General features: G+C 35.6%; 1 protein-coding gene across 1 annotated transcript; it reads right to left on the bottom strand.

Moving 5' to 3' along the window:
* Window positions 1-271: 271 nt before the first annotated feature.
* Window positions 272-6,917, bottom strand: LOC108666431 (casein kinase II subunit beta). The gene is made up of 4 exons (XM_018153307.2): window positions 6,801-6,917; window positions 4,357-4,462; window positions 3,524-3,702; window positions 272-2,188 (listed from the first exon to the last, which is right to left on the bottom strand). Exons 1-4 carry the CDS (start codon window positions 6,870-6,872, stop codon window positions 1,859-1,861), a joined length of 687 nt encoding a protein of 228 aa, XP_018008796.1. The 5' UTR covers window positions 6,873-6,917; the 3' UTR covers window positions 272-1,858.
* Window positions 6,918-18,191: the final 11,274 nt, after the last annotated feature.

Below are 18,191 nucleotides of genomic sequence, written 5' to 3'. Positions count from 1 at the left end.
ACGGCAATTTGAAAATTTTCCACAATAGTGAGGACAACTCACAGGTATGTATACAATATTCGCGATTTATATCTTTCGTTCAACCGTTAGTAAGATAATCTATATAGAAACTCTCATTCCTAAATGCATAGTTCAAATTCTTTACATTGAATCCTCGTAAATTTTGAATTAATTTTCACTGTTCAATTCTTTCACATCTTCATTCAAATAGTATGAAGCCTGTAGCACACAAAAACCTAACGATCAACTGGATAGACGATACAAAATTTGGAATACAATTTTATTGTATCCAAAGATGAGATCACAAAAATATCAAAGAACACATTTTCATTTCAAGACAAGCAAGAGCAGCGAGGCTAACAGCACTCGACCTGCTAATACTGATACGGCACGCGGAGACAACAGCAATGTTGCCCAAGAAATTTCAGATCATATGCTAGTCATTCATCAAAGAATGTCATTCATCATATGCTAATACGGTACTGGCACAATGAAAAGAATATTACACGAGAATGACACATCAGAATGTACGGAACAAAAAAGTTCAACACAAACTTCCTACTGGAATAGCATATACATAATCTGTTTTTAATGTATGTAAAAGTAAATTAAAGATTGGAAGCACACATCATTTCCTTGACCACGCAGAAGTTATGGCTAGCAATAATCCCGGTAAAAATTAATTATTTTAATTCAAAGTAATGACGGTTTTGCCACTGAAAGTCTTGGTCTTGTGTTTAGTTTTAAGCAACGAACACACGACGTTGTTTACTACGTTGGTATAAGATGAAAGATATTGAAAAAGCTGAAGTAGTCAATCATATGGACGGAACAAAACAAACACAAAAGCAAATGTGAAAAAACGTGCGTGCTTTGAGAACAAAAAACAGCACATCATAAGGGAACTGAACGCATTTACGTGCTTCTAAGATCGCACAAACCGTGCAGGTCGTAATCGCTGAAACCAGTGAACAAACCTCGACCAGCTCTGTTGGTCTTCCATTGGTGAACGAAACAATAAAACAAAACAATATCGCGTATAGCTGGCACGCTAATGTAACGTATAACACCGAGGCAACAACATGGGAACTAAAATTACAGAGGAACTGTAAACCCATTCATTACCTTAAACAGTACTAAATCAATTCAAGTTCACTCGTCCTATCTATCGGGAGATTCAAACCAAGTCAACAAAGAGGAAGACATTTTCCACTGCCAAAGTCTTCACCGTTGGCACATCAGTTGCCGCTTGATACAAAATAATTGCTCCAAGAAACATCGCCATGGTAATTGCTCTGGTAATTGTTTTCAAAGATAAAATATTCGTTAGTGGCGAGAAATTCTCACTAAGCGCACTGCAAGCGCCCCAGGGAGCAACATGATCACCCGTGAATTTAATTTGAACAAAATAGCATCGCAAGCTGCTAGGGAGCTTGTATATGGGTACAGTAGTGACGGCCGGTACTGCAACTCAGAAGCTACTTGCGACGGATGCTACTTATTAGAGGGAAACTTTTTAATTATTGATTTTACTTTTTGTGGGTTAATGGAACTATGCGTTGCCAGTAGTGACTTTACATTTGCCCTGAAGTGAATAGTGTCGCTTGGCATTTGAAAGTTGTACTGTCCGCCACTACTGTCCTCGTGTACAAGCACCTTCAATTTTGGTGCTTGTACCCGTGTACAAGCAAGCACCTTTTAGGTAGTGCCTACAGACGAATTTGGATAATTTTTCATAATTAACAACATCCCAGAGATCCGCGAGTAAACACTTCCAGACAAACATCCTCCCGAGCGGATCACAGTAAGTTTTATTGCTCCTGGCAATAAGCTCATAACAAACTAAAGAATTTAAAAATTAAGCGATATTAGAATTTGTTGATATACTTGGTCGACAATTGGAAGTTCTGTTGTTTGGCAGAGCTGCAGCAGCTGCAAGCTGTCTATTATAAGCACTGGGGTGGATTTTGAAGCCATAGAGCGTCGCGACAAACTGTTTTTCTGGAGGCTTGGGGCGGTGTTCAGGGAACACCATGAAGAACATGTGGGGAAAACTTGTGCCGAAATACGATCCGTCGATGTGATGATGTCTTGTTGACTTGGGGGTGTAAACATCACAGCATTTGGGGCAGTAGAGCTTCACCATCGCCTCTCCCGGTACGTCCAGGAGACCAATCGGCAACACGTGCTGTCAAAATTATTATATATTAAATATCAGTAGATCGATATGATAATTTTAAGGATTGAATAACACAATAAACTTCAATTGATAATTGTTTAGAAGAATTAAAAATGATTGAAAGTCTATTTCAATACTTAACAGAATTACTCAGATTTATCTTATGAAAGAGAACTACTCAAAGTTTGCAGTTTGCACATTATTTAAAGTCATATGACTGACGCCTGTCAACTCAGAAATATCGGACTAAGTTAAAAATGAGTGCAACTCGGGGTAAACACACACAAGATGCCTGAGCCTCGTTAGAAGCCAAAGCCCCAGCACTGTAACACAGTAGCATATGTGAACACAGTAGCAATATTCAGTACCGGTAGCATATATGAACACATTACAGAATATTGCACTGCAACTGCCAGTTACTTTAGCGTCGCAGCAAAAACAGTCATCATGAACAAGCTGTGATTAAAACAAAAATCTCAGGCGCGTCCTAAAGCAAACTTATGGATTGATGTGGTAATCAAAGTAGGTAATGAATTTGTGCAAAAAAATTTTTTTCTGAATATTTAAAAATGAAAGTTCCTTGCACTAGTGTTATACAAGGAATTCTGTGGAAGAGGGTATAAAAATAACCACTCTACTTGCATAACATGTGAGCCATAATTAGAGTATTAATTCTTACCAAATAATGATTTAATCCACGTAAGAGGTTGAAGCTTGTAGAACAAAACATTCCAATTGACCCAAATTTTCTTGTGTTTGAATAATAAGTTACAACAGAATAATTTCCCAGCCCAGGAAAGTGAATGGGTGGATATGAAATAAATTTATCTTATTAAAAATTTTGAAAAGGTTTAACATGCAACCAAATTTGAGGAATAGATATTTTTTTAAGAAATTATTAACAGGTTGACACCGATCGCACAATTGCTGGACTGCCATGGCAGATTCTACAAGAGTGAGAAATTTTAATATGACAATAACTCCTTTGCTTGAATATTACAATGTTCTGAATTAATTGACGGGGTACACATAAGTACCACCATGGCAGTACCACTATGGCAGTGTTAATCAAGGTCATAGATCAAAATAGAAACCACAAACAGGGAAAAGAATAATCATTTTGTTGTAATCAAATTTTACAGCGATCAGTAATTTAAATCTAAAAACAAATTAAAAATTTTCATAGAAAATTGTGCAATTTTTATACAGCAATTGCAGGAAAATAACAAGACAGATGGTAAAAAAATTGAACATAAAATCAGATAGCAAGTACATTCATACAAATAAGCTACAGATACTGACAGTAAATTTGAATACTGAAAAATCTCTATTAAAAATACTGACCTGGCCATCACAAAAAACTCTGGGACAAGTTCCGAAGTCAGCCTTGTTGAACTTGACGGACATCTCTAGAATGCCTTTGCTGGCAAGGATGTAGCGAGCATGGATGAGGCCGTAGAGCATCACTGCAGCTTTTTCAATCATAGCTCCCTGCTGCTTGTCCTCACTTCCTTCCGTGTCGTCTGCTCAGAACAGTCAAGTCAGGCATTTCAGCATAAATATAAATATTTATCCTAAATTTATCACGAATGCATGAAACAAGATTTGGGGAATTACAAAAAATATAGGCTAACTGGCTTAGCTTTTTTGGACTTTTATCAACTATATCTGACTAACATAGGCCCTCAGGGTGGCCAAGTGGTTAGGATCAATATTGTTGCACGCAGTTAGCTGTGATAGTTTTGGTTGAAATTAGTAGTAAGATGATCAGGTTGTTAGCATAACAAGATTAGAGCAGTGAGTTGCAGGTTCAAGGTCCACAGCTAGTTGTTAAATTTCTACAGTGATGGGCATGGTTGACAGAACAAACATTACCTGAAATGACTTATCTATATTCTTATTGGACTTCTTAAATTGGACTTCTTAAATTCACAGCTAAGCTGGTAGTACACAATACAAATTAGGATTATCATATCAATTCCACACCAAATCAGATGAAAATTTTGCATCACATGGCACCAAGCCAGCTGTCATTCTACAATGCACATTATCATAGAAGATAAAAGCGTAAATAGCAATCAATCATCAAGAAGACGCATAGCTGATGTATTAACACCTTGCATGCCTCCCATACATAAACATAAAGAACTTACCAACTAACTGGCAAGGTGACTCACCAGGTTCCATGTCCAAAATTATTTCAAGTGCTTTTCGGTAGTGGCAACCAATAATTTCACTCAGGCCTGTCAAGTTGAACTTGTCTTGGATATATTCTTCATCAACCTGTGGCAATTTAATCTAAATTAATATTAAATGTGTAAAAACCAGTCACGTAACAAGAGGTACAAAACAGCAATTTTTATGAAGCTTTTTCTCTGTGCACATTGGCTTCATGCCTATTAGCAAGAACTTTACTTTTGTTATTTAATATAATTATATATGTAAAATATGCAATAATAAAAACAATAATAATGGCTGCATCCATACTGTGGAAATGGCTTCAGTTTGAAACAACATAATAAATCAATACTGATAGAATAACAATTGTTTTGAATTACTATTTCAAGTCCAATAAGTATTTGAAGGAAAATCAGTATTAGTAGATAGAAAAACTGACAAGCTGCCAATTTCAAGTCTTTTGCAGGCAAGTTACCAGTTACCTATGGTCAGAGCTGGGCAGCGCTACTTGGAAATGTAGCGGCGCTACCGCTACCGCTACATGCTCTAAATGTAGCGGGCGCTACCGCTACCGCTACATGCTCTAAATGTAGCGGGCGCTACCGCTACCGCTACATGCTCTAAATGTAGCGGGCGCTACCGCTACCGCTACACCCACTAGATTGTAACGGGCGCTACCGCTGCCGCTACAGTAAAATGTAGCGCGCTACATTAGCCGCTACAATGGCCAAAATTATTACGAGGTTTTGCCGCTACAGCGCTACCGCTACATTGCCTTAAATGTAGAGCCGCTACTGCTACCGCTACTGAAAATGTAGCGGCCGCTAGTAGCGGCCGCTACATGTAGCGCGCTACTGCCCACCTCTGCCTATGGTTACTTCAAATCTCCACCCTAACAGACCTAACATGGCCTCCAGTTGCATTTGAGGCTATGTTGCAGATGCAGACCCTCATTATGGTGTTTATTGCTTGCTAGTGGTCTCAGTTTAGTTTATAACATAACATAACTCATTTTTTGGATTTAGTGTCTTAATAAAGATTGAATCAACTAGTTGTGTGAATGGTTTAACCTGTTTTGATGCTGCTTGTTAAGCAGTAAAGATTTATGAAATCCCTTTAGCTGGCCCTATCTCAATCATAACTCATCAATCTGTTTGCATTCATTTTTTGAAGTTTGTTTCCTCAATGCAATAACTCGTGTTTCCTCTTTTTCTCCCTTTTGCTTTCACAGTTAGAGAACTTGCAATGTTGTTCAAATGGCCAACTAACATTCTGAAGCTTTTACATGCATTGACCCAGTAAGTCCCCTTCATCATCGCTTAATTGTTTGGGTGAAGGATTATTGGGTTGAGACAAACATTGGTTTGGCTGATGACCATAAAAATTTTGTAAATGAATAGCCTAAGTTATATGGATATATAATATACCACTTGCTTGATCAATAAATAGTTTAGATAAATAAATTGTTTGGATGATCTTATTCAAACTTCATTTGCATTTAAATTCTAGACTATGAAAGAGTTGCATCAGTTGATGAGTATATTTGTTTTCAATGATAGTGCTGCTAATGATGCTTCTCAATGTTCTTTAATTTACCCTTTTAAACAAGCTAGTATTTTGTGTTATTTCAGGGTTCTTGGTTTAGACAAGACTAAATCACTAAGAACGTCACTTATGCACACTTTATTTCATCTTCTTCAAATTTCCACACCCTTTATTCCTTTCTGTTTGTTTACGTCTTCATGACTCAACTTTGTGTTCATCTTCCTGTTTATCCCCATGGCTGGGCCAGAGATGGAATGTTGAGTGGTGATAAACAAGTGACTTGACCGCCTACAACATTATCATGCCTCTGCCAATTGTCAATCCTCTTAAATACATAGTATTACACCCTATCAAGGTCAAGAAATATTAACTAAGTTTTGATTTGAACAAAAAAATTAATTTTCTGTTGGCATTTTTTCATTTGATGCTAGTAGCAATATTGACTCGATTAAGAAAAGTCACTTGATGAAATCCAATACAACTGATGTTAGATAGTTAGCCTTTGAATATGAATGTTGAATTCATAATCATAAAATTTCAATTTTTTTTAGCATAGTAACTGTATTAAGTAGATTCTTTAACTGCAAATTACTCATTCAACAGGCTAATATTTTGAAAATGCATGAAGTAAATTCATGTTCATACTTTCTTGTAATGGCTACAAAATTTTGAATTTCTGCACATTTCTATGCTTGCCTATGAAAGAGATAAATTACGTTCTTATGGAAGCCTATCACTGTATATTAATAATGTTTATTCATGACTAAAATATACAAGCATGGAACTGACAAAGGCCAACAGTAAATAAAGCAATAAACATGTATTAAAAATAGGCAAGAAAAATCACTGAACTTGTCAATGCTCAAGAAGCTAATTAAATGTTATTTACATAGCTTACCTCACAGAAAAATTCATTGCCACGTGCTCCACAAAACCAGGAAATCCATGAGACCCCCTCTGAGCTGCTCATTCTAGTTGCTGATTAAGTATTGAGTATTAAACTAAATTAAATAAAAAATCTGCGGACAATTCAGAAAAGTTTTAAATAATAAAAAGTCAACAACTACAAACTTGATTGTGTAATTCCAGATGTCAAATTAATAATCACTACAATATTATAAAACTATTGCCTGGACTGGATACAAGACACATTTCAAAGTTACCTACCTATATAAGGAGACTTCATTTGGTATGAAAATTTTTCTTATACAATTTAGAATACATCAGGACACATTCAGATGTAGGACATCAGGACACATTCAGATGTAGGACATCAGGACACATTCAGATGTAAAGATTAAACAGAAAATTATAATCAAGAATACATGACTGACATCAGGACACATTCTGGTGTCTAGTTTAACTGAAAATTCTAATCAATTAGTATTATGTTTGCAGTAGTAATATCACCAGGCATGGTAGCATATGAAGTAAATATAAAAGAACCAGGTCTTGTGGGATGTTAGAACTATAAACAATTATCAAAGAACACCAAATACATACCTTCAACACGGTATGGATATATCTACTTTTTAAAGTCATGAACAAAGCTTTTCCACAATTTCTGGAGTTCTGAGATTTTTGCAGATGAGTCATCTACTACCGGTACCTTCAAATGGGGCAATAAGCAACAGGAGGGGAAAATTGGAACAGTCCTCCATCATGGCATAAAAATGTTATACCATCAAACGGGGTAAAAAGGGACGGATTTGAGCGTTTTTGTTAATAACTTCTTACCATTAAACATTTCAAAAACAAGTTTAGGCTCATTTTATAGCTCTTTGAGAGGGCTATCCAATGGCATCTTTAATAAAATTCCATATGCTAGTCGTAAGGTGCCAGACGCAAAATAAAACCATCCCAATTTACCCCTCAAAGCCGGGTAATCCAGGACACTTGCAATAAAACTTCATTTTAAAATATTTGAAGCATGCAGAGTGTACTCATCCATTACTAACAGTACTCTGAAGTCCTCCTCTTTCATTGTAGATGATGTAGATGTAAAATAAATGACATTTTCTGGGATTTTTACTTGTTTTTCCTTTATTGATATGGTATTTCCATAATCATTAATTACCGTATTAATAATGTGATATTACTGTATCCATGGACATGCCATTGAGCATTGACAACGACCTTGTCCACTGCAAGCTTCATATCAGCAGCCATGTAGCATTTCTTCTGTATCGGTAAGCTTACAGGATGGTTTGTAATTTCGCACAATTTTAATTAAGTCAAGTGATTTCACTAAAACAAAAAAGATCATGAAAAACATACCTGAAACAGAAAATGTTTTAGTAACAACCATCATATGTTTTGCAGAAATAAATCATAGTTTAGGTCAATTACTTTTCATTCTATGATGCCCGGTGCACAATTCTATATATAGCATTCTATGTACAATGTTGTGACGACCGTTGATGCACTAATTTTTCGATAAGTGAATATTTTTTTGCGGAGCGAGGTAAATGTAATCAAAATTCTTTGTTGTTAATCAATTTTTTTCTTAACTGGAGCCTTTGCTAACTGAGGTTCTACTGTAAATGCATTTTTAAGGGTGTCCCTAAAACCCCAGGGGGGTGTCCCGAGTAGCCCCGTCGCGCAGAAATGGCTGCCATTTTTTTTTTGGAATGAGATAGGCAAATTCTGTCAATTACGTTTTCAAGCCGACACCTGGGTGCAACTTTTATGTAAGTAAAATTTTTCAATATGGCGAATATTTTTTTTGCTCCAGACCTTAGCAGAGGTACTTTTCCAAAATCGCACTTTTCACACTTTTTTCAGCGATTTTTTAGAGATAGTAAATGTTTGATTTCTTGACTAGCTTTATGCATAATAGATAGTAAAAATTTTGAGGTTTACACCACTATATTTAATTTTGCAATATTTTGATTAGTTTAGCTGCTACAACATTTCTACAAAATGTGAGAAGCGTGTCCCTATTTACCCCACCTGTCCCTTTTTACCCCGTTTGACGGTAGTAAAAATGTTGAGGTTTACGCCACTATATTTAATTTTACAATATTTTGATTAGTTTAGCTGCTACAACATTTCTACAAAATGTTGGAGGCACGTCCCGATTTACCCCGCCCGTCCCTTTTTACCCTGTTTGACGGTAGTGGCATAAAAATTTGTTATTGTTAATGTCCATTGTGTCATAAAAAAGTTATATAAACTAGTAATTAAAATATTGCAAAACTAAAAATATTAGTGTAAACTTCAAAATTTTTTCTATCTATGTTGCATAAAGGAAGTTGAGAAATCATACATTTACTAGCTCTAAGAAATCCCAGAAAAAAATGTTAAATACTGATATTTTTGAAAAGTACTTCTGCAAAAGTCTGTATTATAAATAATATTTGCCATAATAGAAAATCTTGCTCAAAAAAAATTGCAGACAGATGTTGGCTTTGTAACTTTATCAACAGAATTTGCATACCTCAATCAAAAAAAAAAAAAATGGCGGCCATTTCCGCAAGACGGGGCATTATGGGACATTCCCCAGACTAATATGGAACACCCCTGAAAATGCATTAACAATAGAACCTTGATTAGCAAAGGCTCTGGTCAACAAAAAAAATTGGTTAATGCCAACAAATTTTTAGTAAATTTACCTATCTCTGTGAAAAAATTCCACTCGACCAAAAATTGATGCATCATTGGTAATCACAAAATTGTGCATAGAATGTCATAGTTAGAACTGCACATCGGGCAACATAGAGCAGAAAGTAATTAACCTAAAATATGAATCATTTCTTCAAAAATATGATGGTTGTCACTAAAATATTCCTTTTTGTTTCAGGTATGTTTTTAGGATTTTTTCTTCTTATAGTGAATTCACTTGACCAAATTAAAATGATGTGAAATTACAAGCCCAGTCCTGCAAGCTTATAGATACAAAAGAAATGCTATACAGCTGCTGATATGAAGCTTGCAGTGGAGAAGGTTGTGGTCAATGCTCAATGGCATGTTCATGGATATGGTAATATCACATCAATAATAATAAAGAAAAATAATATACGTGAAAAATTTAATTTTTAAAGACAACACTTCTAATGAATCCGGTGTCTCCAATGATACAGATGAACAATGAATTTCTCATTTAATTTTCGAATATTACCGTCAACTGGGGCTACTCGGGACAGATTTGATTGTTTTTTTTTTGTTAATAACTGTTAATAACTCCTTACGATTAAACATTTCATAAACAAATTTAGGCTCATTTTATAGCTCTTTGCAAGGGCTATCGAATGGCATTGTCAAAAAAATTCCATATGCTATTGGTAAGGTGCCAGACGCAAAATAAAGATTGTCCCGAGTAGCCCCGTCAGTCGGGGCTACTCGGGACAATGGGAATAAAACTTCATTTCAAAACATTTGAAGCATGCAGAGCGTACTCATCCATTACTAACAGTACTCTGAAGTCCTCCTCTTTCATTGTAGATGATGTATAGGTAGAATAAATGACATTTTCTGTGATTTTTACTTGTTTTTCCTTTATTGATATGATATTGCCATATACATTAATTACCGTTTTATTGATGCGATATTACTGTATCCATGAACATGCCATTGAGCATTGACAACAACCTTGTCCGCTGCAAGCTTCATATCAGCAGCCTTATAGCATTTTTTTGGTATCTGTAAGCTTACAGGACGGCTCGTAATTTCACGTCATTTTAATTGGGTTAAGTGAATTTACTATAGTAAAAAGATCGTGAAAAACATACCTGAAACAGAAAGGAATGTTTCAGTGACAACCAACATATCTTTTGGAGAAATAAATCATAGTTTAGGTCAATTACTTTTCATTCTATGATGCCTGGTGCACAATTCTATACATGACATGCTATGCACAATTTTGTAAAGACCAATGATGCACTAATTTTTTGATAAGTGAAATTTTTTTCGCTGAGCAAGGAAAATGTGATCAATATTCTTTGTTTTTAATCAATTTTTTTCGTAATTGAAGCCTTTGCTAACTGAGGTTCTACCCTTAATGTGTTTTTGGGGGTGTCCCGAATAGCCCCGCGGGGTGTCCCGAGTAGCCCCGCCGTATGGAAATGGCTGCCATTTCTTTTTGGAATGAGATAGGCAAATTCTGTCAATTACGTTTTCAAGCCGACACCTGGGTGCAACTTTTACATAAGTAAAATTTTTTAATACAGCGAATTTTTTTTTGCTACATACCTTAGCAGTTGTAACTTTACAAAATATAGTTTTTCACCATTTTTTTCAGGAATTTTTCAAAGCAAGTAAATGTAGTATTTTTTGACTTCCTTTATACTACATAGATAGGAAAAATGTTGACGTTTACGCCACTATTTTTAGTTTTGCAATATTCCAATTAGTTTTGCTACTACAACAGTTTTACGCCATGTCGGAGGCCTGTCCCGAGTAGCCCCGCTTGTCCCGAGTAGCACCGGTTGACAGTAACAAAATTAATTTTTCAATTTTTTTAATATATAAATTTTGTTTCAAAATTGTTTATTCTGTCAATTGATTCATGCATTGCCTCCGACTTCACACAAGTGTGCTAAATTTCAGATCAATTGGACAGGTAAAAGTGTGTCAAATATCAGTTATACATTTTCTAGCTGACAAAATTATTTTTCCAATTTTTTTAATATTGAAAAAAAAAATAATTTTTAAAATCATTCATTTTATCATTTGATTCATGCATTGTCTCCAACTTTACACAAGTGTACAAAATTTCAGATAGATAGGATATCTAGAAGTATGTTAAATTTTGATTATAATATTTGTAGCAGACAGACAGACAGACAAATAGACAGACAGACAAGAAGAAGAAAGACAGAAGTTAAAGAGAAGTGTTGTAATAATAACAAGTACAAATCAGAGAAAATGTCATTTATTCTACATCTACATCATGTACAGACTACAAAGGAAGAGGAGGACTTTGGAGTACTGTTAGTGATGGATGACTTCTACATGCTTCAAACTTTTCAGAATTAAGTTTTATTTAAAGTGTCCCTTATTACCCTGTTCCCAGGGGTGATTTGAGATACTTTTCTTTTGTGTCTGGCACCTTACAAGTAGCATATGGAATTTTTTTGAGATGCCATAAGATAGCTATTGGAAAGACCTTTAAAATGAGCTTTTTCATGAAATGTTTCATAGTAAGAAGTAATCAACGAAAAAGGCTCAAAATTGTCCTTTATTACCTACCCCATTTGACACACCTGGAACAGAAAGGTACCTATATTTTAGTGACAACCATCATATTTTTTGGAGAAATAAAGCATAGTTTAGGCTAATTACTTTTCATTCTATGTTGCCTGGTGCAAAATTCTACATGATATTCTATGTACAATTTTGTGATGACCAATAATGAATTAATTTTTGTCAAGTGACATTTTTTGAGCACAGTAAATGTAATCAAAATTTTTTGTTGGCAATACATTCTTTTGTTAACTTGAGCCACTGCTAACCAAGGTTCTATTGCAAATGCATTTCTAGGGGTGTCCCATATTATCCCGGGGGTTGCCCCTTAATACCCCATTGATCGGATATGGCTGCCATCTTGTATTGGATTGGGGTACAAAATTTTTGTCAATGAAGTTTTAAAGCTGACACCTGTCTGCAAGTTTTTTTTTTCAAGCAAAATTTTTTAAATTGGCAAATATTCTTTTTACTACAGACCTTAACACTTCACAGAAGTACAATTTTGAAATATCACTTTTCAATATTTTTTCAGGAATTGTTTAGAGTTAGTAAATGTATAATTTCTTAACTTCCTTTATGCTATTAGATAGGAAAAATTTTGAAGTTTTTGATACTATTTTTAGCATTGTAATATTTCAATGAGTTTTGCTGCTATAACATATTTGCGCTGTGGTGGAGGACTGTCCAGAATTGTCCCGCCCGTCCCTTATTTCCCTGTTTGACAGAAGTGCCGTTTCTTCTGCTTCTGTCTGGCAAGTGCCAGACAGAGGTACTCAGGTACCTCTGCCCAGGTTAATTTGGTGTTGTGGTTGTAGGTTTCTGCATTTAGTTTCTGGAGGACCCAAAACGCACGCTATGGACAACCACAACACCAAATTAACCCGGGAAGAACTGGTACAAAATACAAAAATCCTTCGTCACGAACCAGACTTTAACAGACTACAAATAATGGAAGCAATTCTAATTCAATGGAAAAAGCCACACCTAAACAATCAAACGACTGGATCAGAACGCACTCTGAAACTTCATAACTAGAACAAGTATAAAACGGACTGTATAAGAACCTTACTCGTAGCTTTGTTCACTACTTCAATTAGTCTCCTCTCTGCAGCCAACCCACAAGCAACTCGTCTACTCAGCTGCTCGACCTCGTTGCCTGAAGATGCTCAGTGATGAGCGAAACGCGTCGCAGAATTTATCGAACCTTTCATTTGGACAAATTTCAAGACTCATTGAACCCATTACTGTACCTCTTATCAGAAAGCTTGAGAGATTAAACTCAAAAGAAGTCCTCAATAAAACTGGCATTATTTTTAACCAAACATGTATATCAAATATGTATATACATATTAATTTAATTTCTAATAGCAAGTGTCAAGTGCCAAGCATGGCAGTATAGATATATAATAAGATGCATTTAAAAATTACTATTTAAAGACAACACTTCTAAAGAGGCCAGTGTCTCAGAGGTTACTAATGTACAATGATTTTTTTAATATTAATGTAAATTATTTTGAATTTTTTTATATTTAAGAACAAATTACAAAATTTTTTTAATTATTCATTCCGTCAATTGATTCAAGCATTGTTTCCAACTTTACGCAAGTGTGCAAAATTTTAGATTGATTGGACAGGTAGGAAAAAATGGGTTAAATGGGTTAAATATTGATTATAAGATTTGTAACAGTCTGGCAGACAAATAAACAAGAAGTAAAGTTGAAGAGAAGTGTTGTAATAAAAAATTAAGTACAAATAAGAGCATACCATCAAACGGGGTAATAAGGGATGGTTTGAGCATTTTTCCTCAATAACTTCTTACCATGAAACATTTCATAAACAAGTTTGGGCTCATTTTAATGGTATTTGCAAGGGCCATTGTATGGCATCTCTGAAAAAATTCCATGTGCTATTCGTAAGATGCCAGATGCAAAATGAAAGCCTCCTGAACAACCCTGGGAATGGGGTAATAAGGGACACTTGAAATAAAACTAAATTTTGAAATGTTTGAAGCATGCAGAGTGTGCTCATCCATTACTAACAGTTAATAATATCTGATTGGTCTGCTGGTGTTGCTGAGTGGTTGTGATGTCACACTTGGTTGTGAGATGGCTTTGTGCTGCGCGCTGATTGGTTCAGGGAGCGCCAGTAGCCTACGTGGCGTGGGCTGGCTGTAACGTGACGCAAGAAGTTGGCGGCAATGCTGTTGGGGATAGGAGTCTAGCGTGAACCATGATAGGGTGAGCATCTTGCGAGCATGTGCTATTAACAGAGGTGGGCAGTAGCGCGCTACATGTAGCGGCCGCTACATTTCTAGTAGCGGTAGCGGCTCTACATTTAAGGCAATGTAGTGGTAGCGGTAGCGCCCGCTACATATTTAAGTAGCGATACGAGGTTTTGCCGCTACAGCGCTACCGCTACATTTATAGATAAAGCCTTTAGATTTTACTTAAGGGGACTGGCTACCCTCCAACAAAACTTTTTTGTTTACAGACGGATCGTTTTGAAACTTGGTAGTACACATATGTAAAACAGAAATCTAAGACCTTTTTGTTCATATAAATTTAAAAAAAAATGAAATAAAACGTGGAATTAATAGAAAACGGCATATATGGGGTACTCTAAAAATTTTTATAACTTTTGCAAATCACATGCTACAATGTCGAGACACATATAATTCGATTTGTAACAACAATATCTAGCAACTGTAGAGCCCAAATTTATTTTCCTCATCGTTTTTTTCGCGTTCTTCCCATTTTTTCACATTTTTATCCCCCCACCTTCCTCCCCCTCCCATATATAAGTCAAATCATGCACATATTAAAAAAAGGCTTCTAGAGTCGCTAGGTATTGTTTTTACAAATCGAATGGTATGTCTCTCATTGCCGTAGCTTGAAAACTGTTGTAGTTATAATTTTTTTAAGATGGCGTTTTTTGGATTTTTAATCCCCTTAATAGTATTAAATATTATTTAAAAACCAGCATGATACATACATAATATAAATTACAGAATAAAACTCTACGAAATATTTCGGTGTAATGTTGTCAACCTCAGCCTGTTACTAGTGTCAACATGTTAGTTGTTACTTGTTAAGTTGTTACCAGTTACCACTTACAGGTTTTTTCATCTTTCAGTTTGCTTATAGTTATTTTTACACAGTTATTTTTATGTTACACCTTCCCTACATGGATGTCTACTTTAATCTACCAATCTCAAAATAATCCACATATATATACAAAAAAAAGACTGATTTTTATATGTATATGTGGATCATTTCTTAGATTGGTAGATTAAAGTTCACATCCATGTAGGGAAGGTAAAACATAAAAACAACTAACTTTTATTTACTGTATCTAACCCTGGGGTAACCCATACTAGTTCAGTTAGGTTCATTGCAATAAAGTTGCATTGATATGTTTTAAAATGTTTTATTATCATTAAATGTTAATGAGTAAATCCCAATAGCAGAACAATAAATATTTAGAGATTTCCAATAATTTTGGCCATTGTAGCGGCTAATTTAGCGCGCTACATTTTACTGTAGCGGTAGCGCCCATTACAATCTAGTGGGTGTAGCGGTAGCGGTAGCGTCCGCTACATTTAGAGCATGTAGCAGTAGCGGTAGCGCCGCTACATTTCCAAGTAGCGCTGCCCAGCTCTGGCTATTAACACTCTGAAGTCCTCCTCTTCCATTGTAGATTATGTAAATGTAGAATAAATGACATTTTCAGTCATTTTCACTGTTTTTTTATTGATATGATATTACCTTATCCATACATTACCGTATTATTGATGTGATATTACCCTATCCATAGACATGCCATTGAGCATTGACAACAACCTTGTCCACTGCAAGCTTCATATCAGCAGCCATGTAGCATTTCTTCTGTAGGTAAGCTTACAGGACAGCTTGTAATTTTGCACCATTTTAATTGAGTCAAGTGAAATCACTATAACAAAAAAAAGATTGTAAAAAACGTGCCTGAAACACAAAGGAATCTTTTAGTGACAACCATCATATTTTTTGAGAAAAAAATCATACTTTAGATTAATTAGGTACTTTTCCTTCTATGATGCCCAGTGAACAATTCTATTTATGACATTCTATGCACAGTTTGGCAATGACCGATGATGCACTAATTTGTTGTCAAGTGAAATTTTTTTGCTGAGGAAAGTAAATCTAATCAAAATTCTTTGCTGTTAATTAATTTTTTTTATTAACTGGAACCAAGGCTATACTGTAAATGCATTTTTGGGGGTGTGCCTTATTACCCATTGTGCGGAAATGGTCGCCATTTTTTTCTGAAATGAGATACGCTAATTCTGTCAATCACGTTTTTAAGCAAACACCAGTGTGCAACTTTTATGTAAGTAAGATTTTTCAATATGGCAATTATTTTTTCTGCTACAGACCTCCTTAGAGGTCTATATTTTGATTAGTTCAGCTGCTACAACATTTCTACAAAATGTTGGAGGACTGTTTCTTTTTACCCCGCCCGTCCCTTTTTATCCCGTTTGACGGTACCTACTAAAAAATTATATATTAGAGCCACAATATTTGAACAGAAAAAAGTAGGACTTTTCCTGACCTGTTCCCCAGTCAACTAAGAACTTTACTAGGCTAAGAAACAAAAATTATTTATAATCAATGTATTAACACAGCCTCATAGAATATAGGCTCCATGTTGTTAGACTGGAGTGAGTCACTGGACCATGGTGTGTACAATGTCAATTGTACTTCAAAAGTTCATAGTTGTCATAGACATAGTGATAGAGTGACTGTGACATAGAGTCATAGACTGTTCTCAAAATGAGTACCTAGCCTAACTGTAACTGTAAGTAACTGGTAAAGATTTACATTGTAGGGTAAATGCGGTATATTCCGACATCGTAGGTAATTCCGTCACCTCTACAGCTTTTCCTTTATATTAAGCTTTGTTTTAGTTCCATGCGTTCATTGATGGTTGAAATGGTGACGTCATACATTTGCGTGTCGAAATACTGCAAAAACACTAGGTCTTGGCCATCTAGTGGGAAAATATTGAGATTGAATAACCTATGGATTGCCACCATGAAGTGACGGAATATAGGGATTTGGTAGGTTTCCATTCTAAAGGCTTTTTAATAAATATGGCAACATTTTGTGACGTTTCATCGTTGCTGACGCGTAGTGAAGTGTTTTGAGAGTCATGTGAAGGCAACAGAACTTACGTAACGCATTCGGTTTTTTTTTATAGTTTTTCATTTCTCGATGCGTCCTTAATGTGTCGGAATATACCGCGTTTACCCTATTTTGTATTATTACATAACTTTAGGTATTTTTCATGATTAATGGAAATTAATTAATTTACGGTCAAGTCTCAATGGTCAATGACAGTGATTATGAGTTATGACACAGACACAGCCACACTCACACTGCCCACACCACACAAGAGTCCCCAGTCCCCACTAAGCAGAAACTGCACAAGCACACACCTCGAACTTTGAACCTCACCAACTGACCAAGGGCCAAGGCTCACAGACTCAGTCACAGCCTCTTAGCACTCACTCACACTCACAGAGCTCTGACCCTCTGAGCTCATCAGTCACTAAATCCCTTATAAGATTGATGACTGATCAGATGATTCAGATTTATGAGTTGGAGGGTTTAAATTCAATAAAGATGTGATAACTACTAAGCTGATTTAGAATGAGCTAGAAAGGTTAAGTTAAATCTAAAATAGATGGTTTCTACTTTCTATTGAACTATAATTGAAGGCAGAAGAGTCAGCGACTCAACTGCTGCGGCGACGTTATCGTCATTAACCGTAATATAATGTGCGCATTTTAACATTTTATGCAATCATCCAAGTTTTTTAATTCCTAATAACTTTGGCAGGTACAAGAAAAAAAATTAAAGGCAGAACACGGGGGTTTGCTTTGGTGGAATTGTGGAAATTATATAGATAATGGCAATGAGCCCTTTTCCGGGGTCCGGCCTCCGGGGAACCGGCGTATTCTTTGGCTGTCCGTTTAACTATTTGCAACTCGGTCAAGTATACGTGTACACATACTTTTCTGTCCTGAATAAAAAGGAAACAAATCTTTTCGATTTACAAACACGAC

The sequence above is a fragment of the Hyalella azteca genome, unplaced genomic scaffold (genome assembly GCF_000764305.2).
Source record: "Hyalella azteca isolate HAZT.00-mixed unplaced genomic scaffold, Hazt_2.0.2 contig16599, whole genome shotgun sequence".
NCBI lineage: Eukaryota > Metazoa > Arthropoda > Malacostraca > Amphipoda > Hyalellidae > Hyalella > Hyalella azteca.
The sequence above is the reverse complement of the archived record's forward strand: the minus strand, read 5'-3'. Positions and strand labels throughout refer to the sequence as shown.

What these genes read in the sequence shown, in the direction of transcription:
- LOC108666431 (XM_018153307.2), bottom strand. Translation starts at nt 6,872, where the DNA reads ATGAGCAGCTCAGAGGGGGTCTCATGGATTTCCTGGTTTTGTGGAGCA. An exon ending in AATTTTGGACATGGAACCTG is followed by an intron (nt 3,703 to 4,356) that starts GTGAGTCACCTT and finishes TGTTCTGAGCAG; the next exon opens with ACGACACGGAAGGAAGTGAG. An exon ending in GAGTTTTTTGTGATGGCCAG is followed by an intron (nt 2,189 to 3,523) that starts GTCAGTATTTTT and finishes TAATTTTGACAG; the next exon opens with CACGTGTTGCCGATTGGTCT.